At 38.5% G+C, this 23,624-nt stretch overlaps 3 protein-coding genes and 1 pseudogene across 6 annotated transcripts; 3 read left to right on the top strand and 1 right to left on the bottom strand.

Moving 5' to 3' along the window:
• LOC126608629 (uncharacterized) overlaps positions 1-3,871 on the top strand; it is a 61,408-nt pseudogene extending 57,537 nt beyond the window's left edge.
• LOC126608630 (ubiquitin C-terminal hydrolase 12-like) lies at positions 1,469-12,083 on the top strand. Of its 3 annotated transcripts, XM_050276585.1 has the most exons (6): positions 1,469-1,617; positions 1,692-1,821; positions 1,959-2,128; positions 2,234-2,519; positions 2,643-2,812; positions 3,559-3,871. In XM_050276585.1, the coding sequence occupies exons 1-6, from the start codon at positions 1,587-1,589 to the stop codon at positions 3,705-3,707; spliced, it is 936 nt and encodes a 311-aa protein (XP_050132542.1). In that variant the 5' UTR covers positions 1,469-1,586; the 3' UTR covers positions 3,708-3,871. The 3 variants fall into 3 exon arrangements, with proteins under 3 accessions (XP_050132542.1, XP_050132543.1, XP_050132544.1); XM_050276586.1 differs by lacking the exons at positions 2,643-2,812; positions 3,559-3,871 and adding an exon at positions 11,759-12,083; XM_050276587.1 differs by lacking the exons at positions 2,643-2,812; positions 3,559-3,871 and adding an exon at positions 10,110-10,274 and having other exon boundaries at positions 1,472-1,617.
• LOC126608636 (autophagy-related protein 8i-like) lies at positions 4,131-15,345 on the bottom strand. 2 transcript variants are annotated; one of them, XM_050276595.1, is made up of 5 exons: positions 15,131-15,345; positions 14,982-15,037; positions 14,224-14,276; positions 13,614-13,732; positions 4,131-4,413 (listed from the first exon to the last, which is right to left on the bottom strand). In XM_050276595.1, the coding sequence occupies exons 1-5, from the start codon at positions 15,168-15,170 to the stop codon at positions 4,298-4,300; spliced, it is 384 nt and encodes a 127-aa protein (XP_050132552.1). In that variant the 5' UTR covers positions 15,171-15,345; the 3' UTR covers positions 4,131-4,297. The 2 variants fall into 2 exon arrangements, with proteins under 2 accessions (XP_050132552.1, XP_050132553.1); XM_050276596.1 differs by lacking the exon at positions 4,131-4,413 and adding an exon at positions 13,230-13,513 and having other exon boundaries at positions 15,131-15,324.
• A 3,618-nt stretch (positions 15,346-18,963) lies between these two features.
• Positions 18,964-21,480, top strand: LOC126607416 (S-adenosylmethionine synthase 2). The gene is made up of 2 exons (XM_050274994.1): positions 18,964-19,126; positions 19,901-21,480. The coding sequence occupies exon 2, from the start codon at positions 19,911-19,913 to the stop codon at positions 21,090-21,092; it is 1,182 nt and encodes a 393-aa protein (XP_050130951.1). The 5' UTR covers positions 18,964-19,126; positions 19,901-19,910; the 3' UTR covers positions 21,093-21,480.
• The last annotated feature ends 2,144 nt before the right edge of the window (positions 21,481-23,624 follow it).

Below are 23,624 nucleotides of genomic sequence, written 5' to 3'. Positions count from 1 at the left end.
GATTGTCCACCATCCATGATTTTGGTCCTTCCGCTGAAGCTTTTGGCCGGAAGTTTGGGCAATTTTCAAAGCTTCGTAACTGAATCGTTTCTTAACCAAATTCGACCCGTAATATATCAAAATGAAGATAGGAAAGTATAGAACAAGATTATATCTATTTGGAAGCCCAATGGTTTCTGGAGATGGTCGGCAAATAGCCTCAAAATTGACTGGTCCGAGGGAAAACTGGAAAACTCGCCGGAAACTGGGTAAACTTTAAACGTTCATAACTTCTTCAATACTCAACGAAATTACGTGATTCAAAAACAAAAATCATACTTTTCAATGAGAAGAATAGAATGGTACCTTTTTAAATGGCTAAATCTCCGTGGTTTGGCCGTAAAACGGCTCGAAAGTTGCTTACTCATTTTTCGACAGCCACGTTCGAGCCGTTTTCCAGCCAAACCATGATTAGTTAGCCATTGAAAAAGATACCATTCTCTTCTTCTCGTTGATAAGTATGATTTTCGTTTTTGAATGACTTGATTTCATTGAGTATTGAAGAAGTTATGAACGTTTAAAGTTTACCCAGTTTTCGGCGAGTTTCTGGCAAGTTTTCCAGTTTTCCCTCGGAACAGTCAACTTTGAGGTTATTTTCTGACCATCTCCGGCAATCATTGGGCTTCCAAATAGATATAATCTTATTCTACACTTTCCTATCTTCATTTTGATATATTATGGGTCAAATTTAGTTAAGAAACGATTAAGTTACGAACCTTTGAAAATTGCCCAAACTTCCAACCAAAAGCTTCAGCGGAAGGACCAAAATCATGGATGGTGGACAATCTTAGGGACTACTTCTATTGATTTTAAATCTCAGGGAGCAAACTTATGGATGATGCAAATCTCATGGACCATTTTGAATAAAAAGCCTTTTAGCCTATATATAAATATATATATATGTATATATATGTATATATATGTATATATATGTATATATATATATGTATATATATGCTAATAAGCTAATTTGATAAATATTTGGATTTTTATTTAGAAACATATGTTCATCGATCCAAGCCATTTAATTGATTTCTAATTTTTGGAGAATATGTGTTTTGAAGCACCTAAACCAGGTGATGGATACCTTTTCAATGAAAAAAGGCAACCCTTTGAAGCAAAGCATGACGGTTCTATTCTATCCTTTTTTTTTCTTGACAAACAATAACGTTGCTAGGTTCAATTGTTAGTGTGTAGGGGGAGGGGATGGGTAGAGATCAAACCCACACCAAGGCGCATAGGCATGATTGCTTTCCGCCACTGCGGCAAAGCGTCATCTGCAACATTTATATCCTTTAAAGCTTTCTAGTTAGGAATAACACCTATATTTTTCCTTACAAGCAGGCGATGGATACCTTTCAAATGAAACAATGGCAACCCTTTTGAAGCAAAGCATAGCATTTCTATGCTTAAAAGCTTTCAAGTTAGGAATAATACACCTTTAATTTTTCCTTATAAGCAGGAAAATATATTTGGTTCTAGAACAGAACCCCCGGTTGAATCCTTTGTAACTTGTATTGAATTATCGGAAAATCAAGTTTGTTGATATGACGAGTCTCAACTTCGATGACCAAGATGGTAAGATACTTTATCTGTTTGCTTGAGTGTGTTGAAGTTGGAAATTAGTAGCTAATGTACACGTTTCTTTTCAGGGATACTGAGAACTATTTCGGATGCACCACCAACCCATTACACAGTAAAAGTACAATCGATTTCGTTGCTCACCAAACATAACATGGAGAAATATGAATCTGGGGACTTTGAAGCCGGAGGATACAAATGGTACAATCCTTTCTCTCTATTTCTGAGCATAGGTTCTTATTGTTCTTTTTCTCATAAGCTTTGCGATTATTGCTAGTGTTTTCTTCTTTTTTTTTGGAATATGAATCTGAGTACTATAAATTGCTGTTTTGCTGCAGGAAACTGGTTTTCTATCCGAATGGAAACAAGAGCAGGAATGTGAAAGATCACATCTCTCTCTACTTGGTAATGTCTAGGGCAACTGCTCCCCAGACTTCTTCGGAAGTGTCTGCTGTTTTCAGGTTGTTTATACTCGATCAGAACAACAGCAATTACTTCGTTCTTCAAGGTACCATTTCTTTCTTTTAACTCAACCAATAAAAAGGGCTTATAGTTCTCATATTTGTGAAGCGTCGTCTCATTTTCCAATGTTTTTTAAATATGCATTGCTCAGAACCAAAGGAAAGGCGGTTTCATGGGATGAAACTCGATTGGGGATTCGATCAATTTCTCCCCCATAAAGCTTTCACTCAAGCTTCAAATGGATTTCTCATAGATGACACTTGTGTGTTGGGAGCAGAGGTCTTTGTTTCTAAAGAGAGAAGCGAAGGCAAAGGAGAACGTCTATCAATGGTAAAGGATCCTGTTATGTACAAGAATACTTGGAGGATTAACAACGTATCAAAGCTAGATGCGGAATCCTACGACTCAAACACATTCATTGCTGGAGACCATAAATGGTATATATATAACACTAAACTTGTTAAACTTCGCTCTTGGTATAAGAAATTTCTCTCGAAGATATCAAAAACTTAAGCGCAGTTTATCTGAAAGTGTTGTAAATGTGATGGTGGTTGTTGCAGGAATATGCAGCTCTCTCCCAAGGGAAAGGGCAATGGAGTTGGAACCCATCTTGCTTTTTTTCTGGCGTTAGCTGAACCGAAATCTCTTCCTCCTGGCTATAAAATATATGCAGAGTTTACCCTACGGATCCTAGATCAGAAGTGGGGCGAGTATCATATCTCATATAAAGGTAAAGATTTTGCCTAATTCTACTGCTACATAATCATACGAGCAAAAAGGATTAGAACATCTAAAAAACATTCAAAATTTAAGGGTGGTTTTATTGCCGCCATCATGCTAAAATCCCACCACAAACTACGGTAAGAATCTAGTTCTTGGAGGTGTTTGAGTCGTGATGGCGTACCATGTTGGTGATACTTACTGTTGAACCTGCGTTCAGTGGAAAGCCAATATCGAGAATTTATGATTGCAACCTACTGAAAATGTTCACAATTGTAGGTTTGTCGTAGCGAAAGATTTTAGGGTTTAATTCGTTTTGGGATTCAGGTAGCCCAATCAGTCATCCTCACTGTCCATTTTCTGAAAACATTCGAGTGTTTCTTCAAGAATGTGCTGAACTTGAAGACTGCAGTGTCCGGGGCATGTCCATTTGGTGCACTCTTGAAATGTTGAAACTCATGTTGAACTTCTAGTATTTAGCAGAAAGCAACTGAATGCTTTCAGCAACATGACAATAAACCGTATATAGACAACAATTTAATTTGTTTAGTGTCATCCAGTTATATCTTTTATTAAAAGTTTGTAGCCAACTCTATTTGCATGTTTTACCCTTGTGGAAATAGACTCTTTGCAACGTAAGAGTAAAGTTGTTTACGATAGATGTTCCTTCCCGGAGAGTTCTGTTAGCTTGGAGTCACCCTTTTACCCTTTTTTCCAATATATTATTGAACTGATAATCCTTTTTGGTGATTGCAGCAAATCACTGGTTCAGTGCCTCAAATTCAGTGAGGGGATGGGTGAGATTTATTACTCTGGGATCATTCAACCAGGCATACATTGTGTTGAATGATACTTGCATTGTGGAGGCAGACGTCGCTATCCATGGAATTACTGATGCACTGTAGCCAAATAGTAAAATAGTTCAAAATTCATGATGTGTGAAACTTTGGGGGTGTAAAATAGTAAAGACAGTCGAATAAGGTGTTAAAAACACATTCATTTCACTTGTGAATACCATTGTATCGTTTGTGACTACGTGGTGAATAAATACATCATTGTCTGCTCTTCATATACCTTTCTTTGTTTTCGGATTCATTTTTCCTTCCATGGTGCTTGAGAGCATAGAGTACTCCGGACTTTTTAATCGTTAGATTTTGATTTCTTTATTTTTAAACAAATATCTTAACGGTTAAAGCACCCGGAGTATCCCATACTCTGGGGCATCGTAGAAAATCCTCTTTTTTTTCGTTGAACTTCAATTTGGTAGTTTAAGGAGGAAAAGTTTGGAAATATATTGGGACAGGAAAGATAAATGAGACAATATTGAATTTGGTAAATGTTGCATTTATTAAAAGTTGCGAACTTTACAGAATTCACAATGAATCAAATATACAAAGAACATGATAATACAGAGTGAAGCGGGCCTCACAGGCCCGTTCTGATAGAGAACAAGTTAACAATCAATACTTACAAGTCATTGAGATGGACGAGGCGATTAGATAATTAGGGGAGGGGATGGCAAGATTAGCCAAAGGTTTTCTCGCTGCTGTAACACATCCAGGAAACTGTCATCCTCCTTGTAAGTTTCATAGATGGAATCCAAGCGACTGGCTGTAAGGAAACACACATAATAAAGTGTTGAAGTGGCTCCTAAAATATGATGCATGCGCTAAATTGTACTGGTCGAATGGATGACAACACGCTCTTTACCTGTTTGAGGTAAACTGTTCTTCACAAAAACAAAAAGAGCTTTCCTCGGGGTCAAGTGAAGCATGCTGCTTAAGATATGGATAAACTGTCGGACAGACATATCTCTAGGAACTAGGAATTTAGAAGCAACAAGGAAACACGGGATAGAGGTTATTCTCCTTGAAGTGAGAATGCATAAACAAGCAGCTAAAATTGAATGAGGATCCTTTCCGGATCCTCTTTGTGAGAATTTCGGGGATCCTCAAATCATCTACCTCGGATCGATGACCTGTTCGACCATCTGAAAGGTGCACAGGTATTCTCTAAGATCGATCTTCGCTCAGGTATCATCAATTATTGATCCGTGAAGAAGATATGCCGAAGACTACATTCCACACTAGCTATGGACACTACGAGTTCCGTGTCATGCCTTTTGGATTAACAAATGCACCTGCAGCATTTATAGATTTGATGAACAGAGTCTTTAGACAATATCTGGATCGGTTTATGATTGTGTTTATTGAAGACATTCTAATTTATTCCAAAAATGTTGCCAAGCACAAGAAACATCTGAGGGTGGTTATGATTGCACATGTGAGGTTATACGATAAAATCATCCTAAAATAATCAGTTATTCCTGAGTGTGCCAGATCTATACACGAAATGCGATGAAAAAAAACATCGATCAACGATACACAACTCTTGGAGGTGACAATGGGAACCATCATGTTAAAACTCAAATTTACTTCCGTGTTTTGAAAGTTTTGAACAAATAAAAAAATTGCCTGAAAGTGAATCTCAAATCACATAACATAATAGGAACTTCAAACAGAAAATGTCAGAGATTCTTCACATACGTAATCCACATGAATTAAAATTTGTCCTTTTTTCGCCACACAAACCAAAAATTTGTCATTTCAAAGCAAACATGTAAAACCCCTCCCCAAAAAATTCTATGTAATCATACAATGTCCCTCAAAGTTAATGAAATTTGCATTTTGACCCCTTGGGCACTTACCCTATCCGGATCCCTTTTGGGATTTCCTAACCCTTCTCCTCCTATCACGACTTTCCACGTGGCAAGTCCCCATCTCTTTCTCTCTCTCTCTCTCACTTTCAGTTCTCTATCTCTCTCTTTCACTCCCTAACTCCCATACCCTCTTCGATCGCACCCACACACCCACGCACACCCAGGAGACACCCCGATGATAGTGATGGACCACCATGACCCATAGGGACCTCCCTTCCCTCTCCCTAGTCTCGGTGGAGCTCGGCGAAGCTCAGAAGCCTAGGGTAAAACCCCTGGCGTACCCGCGACCTTTCGAGCAAAATCCGGCCACTTCCCAACCACCACTCATCGTGAAACAAGTACCAACTCCTTCCTCTCACCTCCACCTTCATTTTGGCACCTAGATCGGAGTCTAGGGTGTAGCTTTGACGATGACCAGAGCTGGGGAAGCTTCAGCGTCCCTTTTTTCATTGAACCCAAGCCATTTGGGCCGCGTGTAGAACTCGGGCCTTAGGCCCGTTTAAAACCCAACCCAAATCCTTTTTATTTATTTTGTTTTGTTTTATTTTATTTTTCTAAACCCAAAACCCTATAGTTGGGCCAGGCTTTCAGCCCAAGACCAAAGGGGTTTCAGCCCGTGAGCGTTGAAACCCCAAACCCTGAGTGAGGCTGGCCCTTGGCCCAATCCTTAGGTCGGGCCTTAAGCCCAATACCCTAAACCTATTAAACCCTAAACCCATATAAACCCTAAGCCCAACCCGATTCTAAACCCAAGCCCAAAACCTTGACCCAATCCAACCCTAAACCGGTTTGACCCAGTTGACTTTGACCAACCCGACCCATTGACTTTGACTTGGTCAATGCTGACCGTTGACTTTGATTGGTCAACGTTGACTGTTGACTTTTTGGGTTTTGTCCGGAACCCTTCCTAGGCTAATTTCGACGTTCTGGACTCGTTTCTAACGTCCTTTTTCCGAATTAAATCGTTTGAGTATAGTTCTATTAATTGTACCCTTTATGTGCTTAGGTGCAATTAATAGAACTATACTCAAAGATTTAGTTCGAGAAAACGAATGTCAGAAACGGTTCCAAGATATTGAAATTAGCCTAGGAGGGGTTCCGGACAAAACCCCAAAAGTCAACGGTTAACTTTGACCAATCAAAATCAACGATCAACGTTGACCGATCAAAGTCAACGGGTCGGGTCAGTCAAAGTCAACCGGGTCAAACTGGTTTAGGGTTGGACCGGATCAAGGTTTTGGGCTTGGTTTAGAACTGGGTTGGGCTTAGGGTTTAGGTGGGTTTAGGGTTTAATAGGTTTAGGGTGTTAGGCTTGAGGCCCGGCCCAAGGATTGGGCCAAGGGCCAGCCTCACTCAAGGTTTGGGATTTTAAAGCTCATGGGCCGAAACCCCTTTGGTCTTGGGCTGAAGGCCTAGCCTAACTAAAGGGTTTTGGGTTTAGAAAAATAAAATAAAACTAAACTAAATAAATAAAAAGGATTTGGGTTGGGTTTTAAACGGGCCTAAGGCCTAAGTTATACACGCGGCCCAAAGGGCTTGGGTTCGACAGAAAAAGGGACGCCGAAGCTTCCCCTGCTTCGATCATCGTCAAATCGTCACCCTAGATTTCGATCGAGGTGCCAAAATGAAGGTAGAGGTGAGAGGAAGGAGTTGGTACCTGTTTCACGACGAGTGGTGGCCTGGAAGTGGCCGGATTTTGCTCGAAAGGTCACGAGTACAACGGGGGTTTTTCCCTGGGCTTTTCAGCTTTGTCGAGCTCCATCGAGACTAAGGAGAGGGAAGGGAGGTCCCCATGGGTGGTGATCCACACCATTGTCGGGGTGTTTCCTGGGTGTGTGTGGGTGTGTGGGTGCAATCGGAGAGATTGAGAGAGTTAGAGAGTGAAGGATAGGGAAAGAAAATTGAAAGTGAGAAAGAGAGAGAGAGAGAAAGAGAGAGATAGAGATAGAGAAGAGAGAGCTGACTCAGGAAGGGTAAAGAAGAGAGAAATAGATGATGATTTGCCACTTGGCAAGTCGTGATAGGAGGAGAAGGGTTAAGAAATCCCAAAAGGAATCCATATAAGGTAAGTGTCCAAGGGGTCAAAATGCAAATTTCATTAACTTTGAGGGACATTGTATCATTACATAAAAAAATTTGGGGAGAGGTTTTATAATCTACCCCCTTAAAGAAATTTCATCCCCGAAATTACAACACAACCAAATAAAAACAGATACTGTTTCCTTATCAAATCCTTTGTTTCCCATGTCGCTTCCTCAACGGCATGGTTTCTCCACACTACTTTCACCAACGGGATAACTTTGTTCCTCAGTACTTTATCCTGTCAGTCAATGATAGCCATTGGTTCTTTGACATAACTCGCATCCTAGTTCACTTACAGTGGTTCCGGCTGAATGACATGAGAGGGATCTGACACGTATTTCCGAAACATGGAAAATGTTGTGAGTTTGTGACAGCTCTTGTGGTAACTCCAACTTATGGGCAACTGCACCAATCCTCTCTATGATCTCGTAGGGACCGACATATTAAAGACTCAACTTTCCTCTCTTACCGAATTGAACTACACCCTTTCAGGGAGACAACTTCAGGAAAACAAAGTCATTAACCATATACTATCGATCCTTGGAGTGGTGATCTGCAATACTCTTCTGTCAATTGTAGGGAGAAGTTTGTGACATTCAATCAGCCTGGACGACCGTCAGTCAGATTTCAGGGTGAGCGACGAATCCTTCCTAATAGTATCATTTCTGCTATCCAGATGACTAAATTGATGCAGAAAGGATGTGTGGGATTCTTAGTCCACGTAGTTACGAGGGATGAACCTTCTTTGCATCCTAAAGATGTGCCAGTGGTGAAGAAATTCACCGATGTGTTTCCCGATAATTTTCCAGGGTTACCACCTGCGAAGGAGATCGAATTCACCATCAATTTACCTCCAGGTACAAATCTTATATCCTTAGCACCATATCAAATGGCACCGGCAAAGTTGAGAGAATTGAAGATTCAACTCCAAGAGTTAGTGGATATCAAAAGGCACCAGCAGAGTTAAGAGAATTGAAGATTCAACTCCAAGAGTTAGTGGATAAAGGTTATATCCAGCCCATCATGTCTCCATGGGGTGCTCCTGTCTTGTTTGTTAGAAAGAAAGATGGGTCGATGAGACTTTATATCTACTATAGACAGTTGAATCGGGTGACGGTGAAGAACTGTTATCCTTTACCTCGAATCGATGACCTGTTCGACCAGCTGAAAGGTGCACATGTATTCTCTAAGATCGATCTTCGCTCACGTTATCATTAATTACTGATCCGTGAAAAAGATGTGCCGAATACTGCATTCCGGACTAGGTATAAACACTATGAGTTCTGTGTCATGCCTTTTGGATTAACAAATGCACCTGTAGCATTTATGGATTTGATGAACAGAGTCTTCATACTGTATCTGGATCAGTTTGTGATTGTGTTTATTGACAACATTCTAATTTATTCCAAAAGTGTTGCCGAGCACAAGAAGCATCTGAGGGTGGTGCTGGAAAGGCTGAGAAGCAATCAACTGTATGCTAAGTTCAGTAAATGTCAGTTTCGGCTGAACCATATTAGTTTTCTCGGACATGTAGTGTATGCTGAGGGAATTAGTGTGGACCCTCAAAAGGTTTCAACAATGTCTACTTGGGAGCAACCGAGAAACATTACTGAAGTGGGCAGTTTTCTAGGTATGGCTGGCTATTACAGACATTTTGTACAGGACTTCTCGGCAATCGCCCTGCCTCTTACTAAGTTGACTCGTAAGGGGGTCAAGTTCAAGTGGGATGAGAATTGTGAACAGAGTTTCCAGGAGCTTAAACGGCGTCTTACTCAAGCTCCCGTCCTTGCTCTTCCAAACGACGGTGGTGAGTTTGAGATTTACACTAATGCATCTCTGTTAGGTTTGGGTTGTGTTCTGATGTAGTATGGGAAAGACCACATCTCTCTCTACTTGGTAATGTCTAGAGCAATTGCTCCTCAGATTTCTTCAGAAGTGTACGCTGTTTTCAAGTTGTTTATACTCGATCAGAACAATGGAATTTACTTCATTCTTCAAGGTACCATTTCTTTCTTTTAACTCAATGAATAAAAAAGGCTTATAGTTGTCATATTTGGGAACCTTCGTCTCATTTTCCGATCTTTTTAAATATGCATTGCTCATAACCAAAGGAAAGGCGGTTTCATGGGATGAAACTCGATTAGGGATTCGATCAATTTCTCTCCCACAAAGCATTCACTGAAGCTTCGAATGGATTTCTCATAGATGACACTTGTGTGTTGGGAGCAGATGTCTTCGTTCCTAAAGAGAGAAGCACAGGCAAAGGAGAGTGTCTATCATTGGTAAAGGATCCTATTATGTACAAGAATACTTGGAGGATTGACAACGTATCAAAGCTAGACGCGGAATCCTACGACTCAAAAACATTCATTGCTGGAGACCAGAAATGGTATAAACACAAACTTGTTAGACTTCACTCTTAGTATAAGAAATTTCTCTCAAAGATATCGAAAACTTAAGCACAGTTTATCTAAAAGTGTTGTAAATGTGGTGGTGGTTGTTGCAGGAAGATGCAGCTCTATACCAAGGGAAAAGACAATGGAGTTGGAACCCATCTGGCTTTTTATCTGGCATTAGCCAAACCGAATCTCTTCCTCCTGGCTGTCAAATATATGCAGAGTTTACACTACGGATCCTAGACCAGCTGAATGCCAGGCATCACTATGGTAAAGGTAAAGATTTTGCCTAATCCTACTGCTACATAATCATACGAGCAAACAAGGAATAGGACATCTAAAAAACGTTCAATTAAGGGTGGTTTTATTGCCGCCATCATGCTAAAATTCCCACCATGAACGACGATGAGATTCTAGTTCTTGGAGGTGTTTGAGTCGCAATGGCGTACCATGTTGGTGTTACTTACTTTTGAACCTGCGTTAAGTGGAAAGCCAATATCGAGAATTTCTTATTGCAGCCTACTGAAAATTTTCACAATTTTTGGTTGGTCGTAACGAAAGATTTTAAGGTTTAATTCGTTTTGTGATTCGGGGTGGCCCAATCAACCGTCCTCGCGGTCCATTTTCTGAAAACATTCGAGTGTTTCTTCAAGAATGTGTTGAACTTGAAGACTGCAGTGTCCGGGGCATGCCCTTTTGGTGCACCCTTGAAATGTTGAACTCATGTTGAACTTCTAGTATTTAGCAGAAAGCAACTGAATATTTTCAGCAACAGGACAATAAACCGTATATAGACAACAATTTAATTTGTGTCATCCAGTTCTATCTTTTATTAAAAGTTCGTAACCAACTCTATTTGCATGTTTTACCCTTGTGGAAACAGACTCTTTGCAACGTAAGAGTAAAACTATTTACGATAGATGTTCCTATCTAGAGTCTTGTTAGCTTGGAGTCACCCTTTTTTCCAATATACTATTGAACTGAGAATCCTTTTTGGTGATTGCAGCGAATCATTGGTTCAATGCCTCAAATTCGGTGAGGGGATGGATGAGATTTATCACTCTGGGATTATTCAACTAGGCAAACATGGGGTTTGTGTTGAAGGATGCTTGCATTGTGGAGGCAGACGCCACTGTCCATGGAATTACTGATGCATTGTAGCCAAATAGTAAAATAGTACAAAATTCCTGTGTGAAATAATAAAGATAGTCGAATAGGGTGTAACACATTCATTTCACTTGTGTATACCATTGTATCGTTTGTGACTACATAGTGAATAAACACATCATTGTCTGCTCTTCATATACCTTTCTTTGTTTTTCGATAGAGATCGGACCCACGCGAAGATACATAAGCATGATTGCTTTCCGCCACTGCGGTAAAGCGTCATCTGCAACATTTATATCCTTTAAAGCTTTCTAGTTAGGAATAACACCTATATTTTTCCTTACAAGCAGGTGATGGAGACCTTTCAAATGAAACAATGGCAACCCTTTTAAGAAAGAAGCACAGGCAAAGGAGAGTGTCTATCATTGGTAAAGGATCCTGTTATGTACAAGAATACTTGGAGGATTGACAACGTATCAAAGCTAGACGCGGAATCCTACGATTAAAAAACATTCATTGCTGGAGACCAGAAATAGTGAAACACTAAACTTGTTAGACTTTGTTCTTAGTATAAGAAATTTCTCTCGAAGATATCAAAAACTTAAGCATGGTTTATCTGAAAGTGTTGTAAATGTGGTGGTGGTTGTTGCAGGAAGATGCAGCTCTATCCCAAGGGAAAAGACAATGGAGTTGGAACCCATCTGGCTTTTTATCTGGTGTTAGCCGAACCGAAATCTCTTCCTCCTGGCTGTCATATATATGCAAAGTTTACCCTACAGATCCTAGACCAGTTGAATGCCAGGCATTACCATGGTAAGGGTAAAGATTTTGCCTAATCCTACTGCTACATAATCATACGAGCAGACAAGGATTAGAACATCCAACAAACATTCAATTAAGGGTGGTTTTATTGCCGCCATCATGCTAAAATTCCCACCATGAACGACGATGAGACTCTAGTTCTTGGAGGTGTTTGAGTTGTGATGGCGTACCATGTTGGTGATACTTACTATTGACATGCGTTCAGTGGAAAGCCAATATCGAGAATTTCTGATTGCAACCTATTGAAAATGTTCACAATTTTCGGTTCGTCGTAGCGAAAGATTTTAGGGGTTAATTCATTTGGGGATTCGGGTAGCCCAATCAGTCATCCTCACGGTCCATTTTCTGAAAACATTCCGATGTTTCTTCAAGAATGTGCTGAACTTGAAGACTGCAGTGTCCGGGGCATGCCCATTTGGTGCTGTTGATGCTTAGACTTTATTTAGCAGAAAGCAACTGAATGTTTTCAGCAACAGGACAATAAACCGTATATAGACAACAATTTAATTTGTTTAGTGTCATCCAGTTCTATCTTTTATTAAAAGTTTGTAACCAACTCTATTTGCATGTTTTACCCTTGTGAAAACAGACTCTTTGCAACATAAGAGTAAAGCTGTTTACGATAGATGTTCCTTCTCGGGGAGTCATGTTAGCTTGGAGTCACCCTTTTACCCTTTTTTCCAATATACTATTGAACTAAGAATCCTTTTTGGTGATTGCAGCAAATCACTGGTTCAGTGCCACAAATTCGGTAAGCGGATGGATGTTTTTTATTACTCTGGGATATTTCAAGGCAAACAAGAGGTTAGTGTTGAAGGATACTTGCATTGTGGAGGCAGACGTCACTGACCATGGAATTACTGATGCACTGTAGCCAAATAGTAAAATAGTACAAAATTCTTGCTGTGTGAAATTTTGGGGGTATAAAATAGTAAAGATTGTCGAATAAGGTGTTAAAAATACATTCATTTCACTTGTGAATACCATTGTATCGTTTGTGACTACATGGTGAATAAATACATCATTGTCTGCTCTTCATATACCTTTCTTTGTTTTCGGTTTCATTTTTCCTTCTATGGTGCTCAAGAGCATAGAATACTCTAGACTTTTTAACCGTTAAATTTTGATTTCTTTATTTTTAAACAAATATCTCAACATTTAAAGCACCCGGAGTATCCAGACTCTGGGGCACCGTAGAAAATCCTTTTCTTTATTTTTCCGTTGAACTTCACTTTGGTAGTTTACGGAGGAAAAGTTTGGAAATATATTGGGACAGGAAAGAAAAATGAGACAACACTGAATTGATAAATGTTGCATTTATTAGAAGTTGCGAACTTTACAGAATTCACAATGAATCAAATATACAAAGAACATGATAACGGAGAGTGAAGCACGCCTCGGAGGTCCGTTTTGATTGAGAACAAGTTAACAATGAATACTTACAAGTCTCTGATATGGCCGAGGCGATTAGATAATTAGGGGAGGAGATGGCAAGATTAGCCAAAGGTTTTCTCGCTGCTGTAACACATATACAGGAAACCGTCATCCTCCTTGTAAGTTTCATAGATGGAATCCAAGCGACTGGCTGTAAATGAAATACACATAATAAAGTGTTAAAGTGGCTCCGAAAACATGATGCAGGCGCTAAATTGTACTGGTCGAATGAATGACAACACGCTCTTTACCTGTTTGAGGTAAAGTGTTCTTCACAAAAACAAAAAGAGCTTTCCCCGGGGTCAAGTGAAGCCTGCTGCTTAAGATATGGATAAACTGCCCGACAGACATATCTCTAGGAACCAGGAATCTAGAAGAAACAAGGAAACACGGAATAGAGGTTATTCTCCTTAAAGTGAGAATGCATAAACAGTTAGCTAAAATTGTCCAGGAAGTAAACCAACCAATTTCTACTAACTTTTTGAACTAATTATCTATATTCGGATTATACAAAACTGCAGATAAAGGAAATTCATCCAAGTACACATCTGTTACTTGAGGACAGAAAAGCAAGCAACAAAGATCCTCAGAACACAGAGCATGTAACAGATGCCAAACTCTCTGTTTTCAAGAACGAAGAGTTATATAGTCAGGGTTCCTACATGTATGCCAAAGAAACCGGGAAGAAGGACCTAGGGATGGAAATAAGAATATCGAAATTCCTAGATCCTAGAAAGTGTTATTTACAAGTTTCGACGTGAAATTATAAAACTCAGGGGTCATATGGCATTTAAGTTTGTTCTCGACGATAGAAACATTGACCTTGTAGAAAATGAAGAGACCGTGACAACTTAAACATACTTTTTCTTTTCCATTTCAGGCAGGTCTGTCCTGGAATATCTTTCAATGATCACCTGCAGAAAAACATAAAAATAACACCCTAATCAGTTTTGACATCTTATCCGACCTCGCAACGATGCTTCCAATAAAGTCTAACCGTGTCGCTTCTAAGCAGCTTTATGATTGTAATGTGCGGTTATAATATAAAATCTTCCTAAAAAATTCACTTCCTCCCAAGTTTGTTAGATCTATTCACGAATGCAATGAAAAAAACACCGATCAACGATACACAACTCTCGGCGGTGACAATGGGAACCATCATGTTAAAACTTAAATTGACTTCTGTGTTTCGAAAGTTTTGAACAAAAAAATTGCCTGAAAGTGAATCCTAAACCTAATAATATAATGAAAACAACTTCATGCCGGAGATTCTTCACATACGCAATCGACATGAATTAAAATTTGTACTTTCTTCAACACACAAACCAAAAATTTGCCATTTCAAAGCATGCATCTCTCACAATCTTTCAGCCACTAAAACATTATGATCTCTCAATCGGGTCAATGTCAAATTGTAATAAAATAATAATTAAATCTTTAACAAATATTAATCACCAAAAACGCGGAAACAAAGTAAGAAAACCTAATCATCCAAAAGATCATCAACAAGAACAAATTTCCGTATTTCCAAATTCCAAGTGCATTATTTCCCAGGATCTTGGCATTTCCAATTCACAATTTCACGCACAATTTTACGAAAATAAAAAATAAAAACTCACCGGAACTCGATCTGGGTATTTTGCAATTATACTTTTCGATTCTTCAAGTCGTTCATCTATACAAAAATAAAATATTAGCACCCAAAAACATCACAATATTCACCCTTTCCGTAAATTATGAAATTAAAAAAAAGGAGGGAAAATCAAACCGAATGAGAACTCCTGCTTGAAAGATTGGATCTTCCCCATAAAGCTTGAACCTTTTTTCCTTTTCGAATGAGAGAGAAAGAAGAGAGAGAGTCTAAAAAAAGTCTGAAACGAAATCAATCAAAGGAAAATTAAGAAGCTCTTTTCCTTCCAAATTTATAGAAAAAGTTTGGGGGAGAGAGAGAGAAAGACGTGTCGAGGAGGAGAAAGCTACAGGTGTTACGTAGACCGCTCACATACGCACCTCACAAGTCGTTTTCTGTTGCTTTAAGCGTCGACGTTCCTTTTCTCAACCACCGACACGTTGCTGGGTCGCTTTTGGGCCGAGATTTTTGGGCTTTTTATGCTATTTGTGGGCTTTATTGGGTCGGATTCAGCCCAATCAGAAAGGATATGGTATCTTTCAACAGGATATTTCCTATATACCTTTAACAAAAACGAGAAATTGTTGAAGAAGTTGAAGGTATATCCAGTTATTCTTTTGGTTCGGTTAGTAGAAGATAAAGAGAAGGATCCTGCAGAAGTTGAAACTCTAGCAGGATCCTTCTCTTTATCTTCTACTAACCGAACCAAAAGAATAACTGGATATACCTTCAACTTCTTCAACAATTTCTCGTTTTTGTTAAAGGTATATAGGAAATATCATGTTGAAAGAATCTCCTTGAACAAAAGAATCTCCTTGTAAAGGATCCTTCTCTTTAACAATATTACTTATTTTTTAAATTAAATTTAGAAAATTAATGACTGTTGGATCAGCTGAGATTTAATCTCGATTGTCCAATGTTTTTCTCAGCCCTAAATCAGACTCTTTCTCGTTCTCAAAGGCTCAAATTGAAGCAAGCCTCTCTCTTTCGAACTGAACTCTCAAATCTCAGTCTGAAACCTCACTCTGGGCAGCCATGAGTCCACAACCACGCTATCCAATCTCCCTCTACCACACCATTGTCACCACATAACGGCCTAGTAACCCACCACCAGTCGATTTGCTATTTTTGTCTCTGATTCTTTATGGATTGAGCTAATCTCAAGCTCTAATCGAGTTAATTGTTGATTATTTCTAATTACTTTCAAAATATAGCATTTTGTGAATTAAGATTGGTTTCGTTTATTCAATTTGGGGTTTTTCGTTCCTAGAGTTTGTGAAAATTGGGGTTTTTTGTTTCGAATTAGTTTTTGAAGTAATATTTATGTGGCAATGTGGTATAAGCAAATTTAGAAAGAAAAAAAAATAGCTTTCTTAACAGGGTCATAACGGGTCTGGTCATGTTAACATGTCATAACCCGTTAAGATAACAGTTGTTACACGAACACAGCAAACACAACCCATTTACCATGCCTAACCAATTGTAAGGCTAAACTCACCTCTTCTCCTTTAAAATTTGAAGACCTCCGCCCAACGATAATCTAACGAACTGCCAAGTGTGTCAAATAATCATTGTTTGTTGTTCAACATAAGCTATTGTTTCAAATTTAATTCAAAGAAAAGTGACGTCTCTACCCAAAACACAATTGACAAACAAAAAAAGAACAAGAGAGTAAGGTGCAGCACCACCACTGCACCACGTCCTTGTTGAGTAAATATGTGACTTATGTCACCACCAAACACGTTCACGGGACTTTCATGTGCAAACCTTTATTTTTCAATTATTTTTGTTTGTACCATACTTGATAAATCTCAAAACTACCAAACACAGGTCAACTTCATACCTTCAAGGATCCACTGAGGGGTTCATGCTGAGGCAACATTGTTGAAGCATAAGAGTTTCCCTCCAACAAGAAGGTCAATCACAACACGATACATGTCAACTTCAGAATAAAGCTCATAGAGTCCCACATAAACCGCGGACAAAAGCTAGAGACTCTCCTCAACTATAAAAGAAGATCATTCTCCTACAATGAATCCTTAATGTCATTATTGTACTTAAACTAGTCATTAGAACTCACAAATAATGATTATGCCTGAACCTATGTATTTGTGTAAACCTTTCACTAGAATGAGAACTCTTCTACTCTATGTACGTAGCCAAATTTCGGATGAACCACGTACATCTTGTGTTTGCTTCTCTATCTTCATCTCTTTACATATTTGTCCTCACTAGTAACCGGAGCAACCGAGTTAAGGTCACAAACTTGACACTTTACGTTGTTCCAAAGTCTTCGTTAATTTTGTGCATCAACAATTTTAATTTATTTATTTTTTGTTGTGCAATTTGTAGATTTTTTCTTTCTTTTATGAAACGATAGATTTTGTTGTAGATTTAATAAAGCATGTTTTGCAAGTAGCATTTTACTACAGTGGTAGAAATATGTTTGTGTTCTTGCATGATGGCGTGAATTCGAACTCTGTCGATGACTAATTAATATTTAACTTACTAACGGTATTGTTCGACTCAAAAAAAAAAAAAAAAAAAAACCAAAGAGCATGTTCTATATATTTAATATTTTCTTAAGTTGGGGGGTTGGTGGTGGTACCATAAAAAATTCAAGATAAGATTGTAGAAAAGGATGGAAAACCAAATCACAAACTCACCAACCCCACCCCACCCCACCCATAGATAGTGATACAAATCCAAATAAGCCAAAGCATTTGCCTAGTGGTGGGAAAGACCCAACTCCATTTTAAACCTTACCATATAAGTTCATAGTTCTTACCAAACTATTCAAAAAATATGACCCAAAAAACACCAAACTTCACACGAAAAGGTAAATAAAGCTTTTCATGTATGTCCGGCGTTTATAAAGCTTTTCATGTATGTCCGCCGTTTATATTTCAATGTTCTTATACCACACATTACGTGATGCGAAGTATACATACATATATTATATCTCAATTATTCTTTTAATGGGATAACTTAGAGTTCGGGTAAGCCTTACAATTAAAGGTCAAACCTCACATTTAAACTATGGCTAGTTTGGGGGTTGAGATGGTGTTTTTTTTTTTTTCAAAACTATTTTTGCTGTGATATGAGAATAAATAACTATGAAAAAAGCAAGTAAGTGTATGGTAAACTATAATGCCAAAAGTGTTTTTATCAAAACAAGATGGGGGTAAGATTGTCAAATAAAAGTTTCACTAATTGGTATCCCCTCTCCATACTTCTTTGAGAAACATGTGTAAAGCTGTTTATGCTTTTTGGTATTTTAGACCTATAAATTTCATTTTGCCAATTACAATTCAAGCCCCAACTTTTCTTAAGAAACTATTTTTAGAAAAATTTGAGTAACCCCAAACCACTCCTCAGACTATTAAATTTAGGCTTTTTGAAATAAAACCTCACACTTCAATAAGACCAATAAACTCATACGACAAGTTAGTGACATATGCTATATTGTGCTAAACTAGACTTAATAGTGACATATGCTGTATCATATTTATGTTTATATTTTACTAGGTTTGAATTCAATACGTAAAATACGACATAATAGTAACACGACATGATACAAGGAGAGTTATTAACAATATCATACCCAACACGGCAGAACAGAAAATATAGTTAACACAAAAATTCAAGCCAAAGACATCGGTCAGTTACGATTATCTCCAGCTAAATTGTGCTCGTGCAGTTGGTACAACTCTGATTTTGCATGGGTTGATTAGTCAATTGACTTAAAAAAGAAGGGTGTGATTAGTCAAAACCGTAGACTAATCACTACAGGCTGGGGTTGGTGGGATTACAGGTACTTCCCGCGGTAAACGCGTCCTCCTTCCATCTCAAAACTCCCACATTTTTTAATCTTTCGCCTACCGACTCACCCCCACCGACGGCCGAGATTAAATTTGATCCCCCTGATTCCCATGCCACGTGACCGAGATGAATCTGACCCAAAGTATGCCAGCTTTGGGAGGGTGGGGAGGGCCAGCCCCTTTTCCCTATAAATTGGGACCTCAAAACCCCAAATTCCTCGAACCGCTTGAGGAGGAAAACACACTACAACCCATAATTTCCTCTACTCAAGCAACTCTCTCTCCCCCTATCTATCTTTCTCTCTAATCCCAGGTGCGTTTCTGCTACCTTCTGGGTTTTCGATATCTGGGTTCGTTTCGTTTTGTTTGAATTCTGCCTTTAGATCTGTTGTTTTTTGGTGGTTGTGGACTTGGAGTCATTTTGTTAACTTGAGTGGATCTATTGGAAAATTGCTGCCTTTTTTTCGAACTGTTGCCGTTGGATAGTATTAGAAGTGAACTCTGACTTTGCAGATTGAATTTTTGGGGAAATATGGAAAACTTTGGATCTGGGATTTTGTTAATTTTAGTAGATCTATTGGAAAGTAGTTAGTTTTGTGGAATTGTGACCCTCGGACTTTTAGGTTTTAGGAGGGGGACTTTGACATTGCTGATTGAGATTTTTGGTGAAATCTGGCAAATTTTGGATCTGGGTATTTGTTATTTTTAGTAGATCTATTGAAAAGTAGTTGCTTTTGTGGAATTGTGATAGTTGGGCATTAAGGTTTTAGAATATGGACTCTGACATTGCTGATTGAATTTTTGGTGAAATCTGGTAAAATTTGAATCTGGGTTTTTACAATTTTAGTAGATCTATTGGAAAGTAGTGACTTTTTTTTCGAATTGTTACCGTTGGCCTTTAAGGTTTTAGGAATGGACACTGACATTGCAGATCTGGTAGCGATTTATGCATGCATTCGTATATAGGATTTTGGATCTGTATGCGTGTGCTGAAGTTTAGATTTTGATTTCAGAAGAATTGGCAGTTAAGGCCTTATGGTTGCATGTTCTTATTGTGTGCTATGCTATTGTGTTTTTTTTTTTTCAGATTGTAAGAAATGGAGACCTTCTTGTTCACATCCGAGTCGGTCAATGAGGGTCACCCAGACAAGCTCTGTGACCAGATCTCCGACGCGGTGCTCGATGCCTGCCTTGCACAAGACCCTGACAGCAAGGTCGCCTGCGAGACCTGTACCAAGACCAACATGGTCATGGTTTTCGGAGAAATCACCACCAAGGCCAATGTGGACTACGAGAAGATCGTTCGTGACACATGCCGCACAATTGGTTTCGTATCAGACGATGTGGGTCTTGATGCAGACAACTGCAAGGTTCTTGTGAACATTGAGCAGCAGAGCCCTGACATTGCTCAAGGTGTCCATGGTCATTTCTCCAAGAAGCCTGAGGAAATTGGTGCTGGTGACCAAGGCCACATGTTTGGTTATGCCACTGATGAGACCCCCGAGCTCATGCCACTCACGCACGTCCTTGCAACCAAGCTCGGTGCCAAGCTCACTGAGGTTCGCAAGAACGGGACTTGTGCTTGGTTGAGGCCTGATGGCAAGACCCAAGTTACTATTGAGTATGTCAATGACAAGGGTGCCATGGTCCCAATTCGTGTTCACACTGTCCTGATTTCAACCCAGCACGATGAGACCGTGACAAACGATGAGATTGCCGCTGATCTCAAGGAGCATGTGATCAAGCCTGTGATCCCCGAGAAGTACCTTGATGAGAAGACCATCTTCCATCTCAACCCATCTGGCAGATTCGTGATTGGAGGCCCTCATGGTGACGCAGGTCTCACCGGCCGCAAGATCATCATCGACACCTATGGAGGATGGGGTGCTCACGGAGGTGGTGCCTTTTCTGGCAAGGACCCAACCAAGGTGGACAGGAGTGGTGCCTACATCGTGAGGCAGGCCGCAAAGAGCATTGTGGCCAGTGGACTTGCAAGGAGGTGCATTGTTCAGGTGTCCTATGCCATCGGTGTGCCCGAGCCTCTGTCGGTGTTCGTCGACTCTTATGGCACCGGGAAGATCCCCGACAAGGAGATCCTGAAGATTGTGAAGGAGAGCTTCGATTTCAGGCCAGGCATGATCTCCATCAACCTGGATCTCAAGAGGGGCGGCAATGATAGGTTTTTGAAGACCGCCGCCTACGGACATTTCGGCAGGGATGACCCTGACTTCACCTGGGAGGTTGTGAAGCCACTCAAGTGGGAGAAACCCCAAGCTTGAAAGCTTTAATGGTGGCTCTTCAGTCAACATCGAATTGAATTGTGCAGCATGTGCTGCTGTTGCTCTATCACATATACCGGCATTTTGCCATTTGGTTTTTTTTTTTTTTTTTTTTTTCAAGCATTATTATTATTATTTTTTATGATTTTTATGTTTTCGTGTTCTTTGAAGAATGTGTCATTAGTAGTCTGTTGTTATGAGGGGCTAATGGAGGTGTTAAAAAAAACATATGGAAATTTGTTTGTTTTTTTTTCAAGGTTGTTTTGGTACCGCTGCACAGAGAGATTTGAAAGACGGGTGGTTTTGCGGTGGAGTAGCAACGATGTTAATTTGTTGTTGGTGCGCGTGGCAGGTAGCATTTCTAATACAAATTGATATTATTTTTCCTCGTTGTCTTGTAACTTATCTCATCCCCACTGAAGTGTCTTTCCATCCCCATTTATTCAAATGTTTTCTAGTATTTACACACATAACTTAGCCGTTACAATTCAATCTTAAAAGCATCTCCAACAATACAAGTTAAATTTTTGAGTAAATTATAAAAAATGACCTCAACTATTAGTTGAACTACAATATTTTATATCATGTTTTAAACATTGCAATATCATATCTTAATTTATGGATTCGTTGCAATGTTATACTTTCGTTAAGTTTTCTGTCAATTTGACTATTCAATGATGATGTGGTAGGAGCAGACTCACTATTTCACCAATTGAAATAAAAATTAATTAATTAATTAATAATTTATTTATTTATTAATAAAAAATTAATAATTTATAATAAAAATTGAGAACTGTTATTAGCATTTCAAAAATCTTATTCTACATTCTTCGTAAGTGTATTATTCTTTCTAATTATAGAAAGTTTGGAGTACAAAATGAGATTTTGAAGTGCTAATAACAATTTCCTAAACATTAAACACAACAATGATATTCCAAAATGATTATGTACATATGCTATACACTGGTGATAATAATTCAAAATGATCACGAAAAACACGTAGTGTCATGTGCTAGATATAAAACACATGGCCGGATGAGATTCGTTTGTGATACCACCATCGTAGAATCCCAATTGTGGGTAAGTTGTTTTCCAGAAGGGATTGCGCTGGGCTTGTTTTGTCCTATTATTTACTTTACTTCCCTCTGCTAGGCCCCTTGATTTGCATCTCAAGAGAGCAATGGGGCCTTGATTCCCTACAATTTCTTCCTCTTGATTAAACAACTATGGTACAAATCAAACCCAAGACTAAAGCAAAAGAGGACGGTGAAGTAGATCTGTTTGCTGTATATGATTATCTATCTCCACTTGCGATTATTTCAGACAAAGCACTTGCAATGCAACAGAAGAATGGGGTTTCGAGGTCTACTGGATGGACAAAAAAGTAAATACAAATTGCAAAATTCGATATCAAATAGTTGTTTAATATTCTTTGACCGTTCAGCACCTGCACTAATTTTTTAGAACAAATAAGATTATCTATACTAAAAGGTGGGGGAGTTAGTTAAGTCTCACAATGAACTAGTAATAATGTAGTTCAAATTCATCTTTGGCGAGAATTGAACCTAAAGCCTCTTACTTACAAATGAACAGTAATACCACTAAACTGTAGCAATAAGTGACATCGTATTATAATTTTCGTGTATATATATATATATATATATATATATATCACTAGCTTTCATGCACCTGCTCACGCAAGTGCATAAGATTTTTTTTGAATCACGGTGTGTTATGCGCAACTTACACATTTTAAATGTATTTATATGCGTAAATTGACAAAAGAAAAGTCAAATATTTGAAGTAAATGAATAATCTTATATCATGCTAGAAGAAATCTCTCATAAACCAATTAAATCAGCTAAATTCACATAATAAAATCGATATCTATAGAATTTACAATAAGAACAGAGAAAATAATATTTAATGGGCAATTGATTGAATCACATTATTGCTAACCTATTGTGAGGCAAAGCCCACCATCTCCCCTTTAATGTAGATAATATCATTTGTTAAAAAAAAAAAACAATCATCTGACAACTAATTTAATCACATTATTATCCGCGTGCAAAATATCTTTTTTATAACCGGCATTACACACCTCTTAAGATATTTTGAATGTGTTTAAAAATAAAGAAAATAATATTGAATGAACAATTGATTGAATCACATTATTACTAGCCCATTGTGAGGCTAAGCCCACCCCTTCCCCCTTAGTGTATATAATATCGTTTATTAAAAAAAAATCATTTGACAACTAATTTAATCACATTATTATCAGCATGCGAAAGATTTTTTTATAATCGGCATTACACGCCTTTTAAGATGTTTTTAACATGTTTAAAAATAAAGAAATTGAATCACATTATTGCTAACCTATTGTGAGGTACTAATTAAAAAAAACAGTACAAAAATATTAAATATTAAAAAAACACTATTAAAATGACGAAAATATCATTGCCTTATTTGATGCATTATTTTGGGATGTCTTTGAAGTTTTTTTTGTATTGGGGGCATTTTTGTCCAAATCTT

The sequence above is a fragment of the Malus sylvestris genome, chromosome 16 (assembly GCF_916048215.2).
Source record: "Malus sylvestris chromosome 16, drMalSylv7.2, whole genome shotgun sequence".
In the NCBI taxonomy this organism is placed as follows: Eukaryota; Viridiplantae; Streptophyta; class Magnoliopsida; order Rosales; family Rosaceae; genus Malus; species Malus sylvestris.
Note: the sequence above shows the minus strand (reverse complement) of the source record. Positions and strands in the feature narration are given on the sequence as shown.

Bases quoted from the DNA above. Each gene is read 5' to 3' on its own strand.
- LOC126608630 (XM_050276585.1), top strand. From the start codon at position 1,587: ATGACGAGTCTCAACTTCGATGACCAAGATG. The intron at 1,822-1,958 runs GTACAATCCTTT...GTTTTGCTGCAG, and splicing joins GAAGCCGGAGGATACAAATG to GAAACTGGTTTTCTATCCGA. The intron at 2,520-2,642 runs GTATATATATAA...TGGTTGTTGCAG, and splicing joins ATTGCTGGAGACCATAAATG to GAATATGCAGCTCTCTCCCA.
- LOC126607416 (XM_050274994.1), top strand. From the start codon at position 19,911: ATGGAGACCTTCTTGTTCACATCCGAGTCGGTCAATGAGGGTCACCCA.
- LOC126608636 (XM_050276595.1), bottom strand. From the start codon at position 15,170: ATGGGGAAGATCCAATCTTTCAAGCAGGAGTTCTCATTCG. The intron at 15,038-15,130 runs GTTTGATTTTCC...ATTTTTGTATAG, and splicing joins CAAGCAGGAGTTCTCATTCG to ATGAACGACTTGAAGAATCG. The intron at 13,733-14,223 runs GTATGTTTAAGT...TGTTTCTTCTAG, and splicing joins CCTGAAATGGAAAAGAAAAA to ATTCCTGGTTCCTAGAGATA.